General features: G+C 61.8%; 1 protein-coding gene across 1 annotated transcript; it reads right to left on the bottom strand.

Annotated features, from left to right (window-relative positions):
* Positions 1-262: 262 nt before the first annotated feature.
* Positions 263-1650, bottom strand: RXFP3 (relaxin family peptide receptor 3). Its single transcript, XM_056325303.1, has one exon. It carries the CDS (start codon positions 1648-1650, stop codon positions 313-315), a length of 1338 nt encoding a protein of 445 aa, XP_056181278.1. The 3' UTR covers positions 263-312.
* Positions 1651-2128: the final 478 nt, after the last annotated feature.

Here is a 2128-nt window from a genome sequence, read left to right on the forward strand (position 1 = left end):
CATCACCTTCCCCAGTTCCTGTTCCCCAGAACAGGCACAAGCACTAAAAATAATCTCCTAGAGCTATCCCAAATCCACCACTGCCTCCTCCTACTCCTGTTCTCCAGTTTGGGGGACATTTTCAACAACTTTCATCAAACAGCTTCCAAGAGCAGATACAACTCCAAAAGAGCATCTCTCAAAGAGAAGCCCTGCTTTACCCATCCCTCCTCCCCTTGACCATACCAGACATTCAATATTCCAGGGCCACATCTTGCACAGACCCCAAAGTCCTACCCCCCGTACCCCCCACCCCTGAGCTCCCTGTCTATCTCAGCAGCGCTGCTCCATGGAGCCAGCAGGCAGCAGATCGTAGTGGCTGCTGTACACCACCACCCCAGGGGGGTAGTAGGCCACCTCTGGCTGGACAGATGCAGCAGGGGAAGAAGCAGTGATGGGGCGTACAGGCACCAGATCATGCAGGGCCTGCTCCTCCTGCTCGGGCTTGGTGGTGTCAGTGAAGGGGCGCATGGTGGTGAGGGAAGGTGAGGTCATCCGCCAGAGGAGGCTCTTCAGTGCCTTGCGAAACTCCCTGCGCATGAGGCAGTAGAGGATGGGATTGAGGCAGCTGTTGGAGTGCGCGAGGCACACGCTGATGGGGAAGAGGTACACTTGGGAGAGGAAGTACTCAGTACTGAAGTGCACTACGTTGAGTTTGATGAGGATGCCCCACACTGTGAGCGCTTGGTTAGGCAGCCAGCACAAGAAGAAAGACAGCACCACAATGAACACTGACTTAGTCACTTTGGAGCGGCGCTTGGTGCTGGGGCCACTGCAGGTGCTGCCAACATGCTTGTCACTGATGAAGCGCACCAGGAGCAAGTAGCAGAGGCTGATGATGGCCAGTGGCACCACAAAGCCCAGCAGCACCTTCTGGATGTGGTACAGACCCAGCCAGAACTGGGCATTGTTGCCTCGGCCCTCAGGGAACTTGACAAGGCAGAGCACATCATCAAAGACAGTGGCAGTGGTGGAAAAAATAGCATGGGGCAGGGAAGCCAGGATAGCTGACAGCCAGATGAGTGCACAAAACCACTTTGCAGAGCAGCACCCACCCAGCGGGTCACCTCGCCGCTGATTCTTCAGGGCTGAAGCCACAGAGCGGTATCGAGCCACACTCATGGCAGTGAGGAAGAAAACACTAGCATACATATTCATGGCTGTCACATACGAGACGATCTTACACATTGCCTTGCCGAAGAGCCAGTTGAAGTCTAGCGCATTCTCCACTGCCCAGAAGGGCAAGGTCAGCACAAACTGGAAGTCGGTCACTGCCAGGCTGGTCACAAAGAGGTTGATGGAGGACTTTCTCCAGCCTTGTTTGCTTTTCATCAGGTAGAGCACCAGCAGGTTGCCCACCAGCCCCAGGGCACACACCACGGAGTACACCAGCGAGATGACAATCCGCACCACATCAGAACTGTCCCCCTGCATCCCATCGGCTCGCTCCAGGTTGATATTCTTGAAGAACTGCAAGAAGGACGTGTTGCTTCTGTTGCCCATCTGGGCGCCCTCCAGGAAAGCCAGCGGCGCGCCCCAGGACTCCCAGTCCGCTCCTTCCTTCATGCCGGCGGCCGGCGAGCAGGCACCGCGCTCGCAGGGCTCGCCCATCCCATGCTAGGGAGGGCGACGGGTCCGCGGGGGGATTTCTGCAGACCCCGAGCCGGCGGCGGGCGGGCTACCGGAGCGGCGGCGGGACGCGGACGGCGTCTCTCCGGCTCGACGAGCCCGCCCGGCCGGCGCCGGCACCGCGGTTATATCCGCGCCGGGGGCCGGGGCATGCGCGGTGCAGCGGCGGAGCTCTCCCGGGTGCTGAGCGCGGCCGGCCGCGACCCCGCCCCCCCGGGCCCCCCGCCCCCCGTGCCCCCCGCCCCCCTCCTCCCCGGGCGGCTGGGCGCTGTGCGTGCGGGCCCCCCCGGCAGCGCTTCCGTGGGCTGCGGTTGGCCGGTGCCCGAGCCGGGAAGACGCTGCCTCCCACGCAGCCCGCCCAGCGGGTCGGCTCCTAAAGAAAATCCTCCCCCGCCGCCGCTGCCTCCGCGCTGGGGGCATCGCACCCGTGCTCAGCTGCCGGCCGAGCCCGAACCACCCC

The sequence above is a fragment of the Falco biarmicus genome, chromosome Z (genome assembly GCF_023638135.1).
Source record: "Falco biarmicus isolate bFalBia1 chromosome Z, bFalBia1.pri, whole genome shotgun sequence".
Classification (NCBI taxonomy): Eukaryota; Metazoa; Chordata; class Aves; order Falconiformes; family Falconidae; genus Falco; species Falco biarmicus.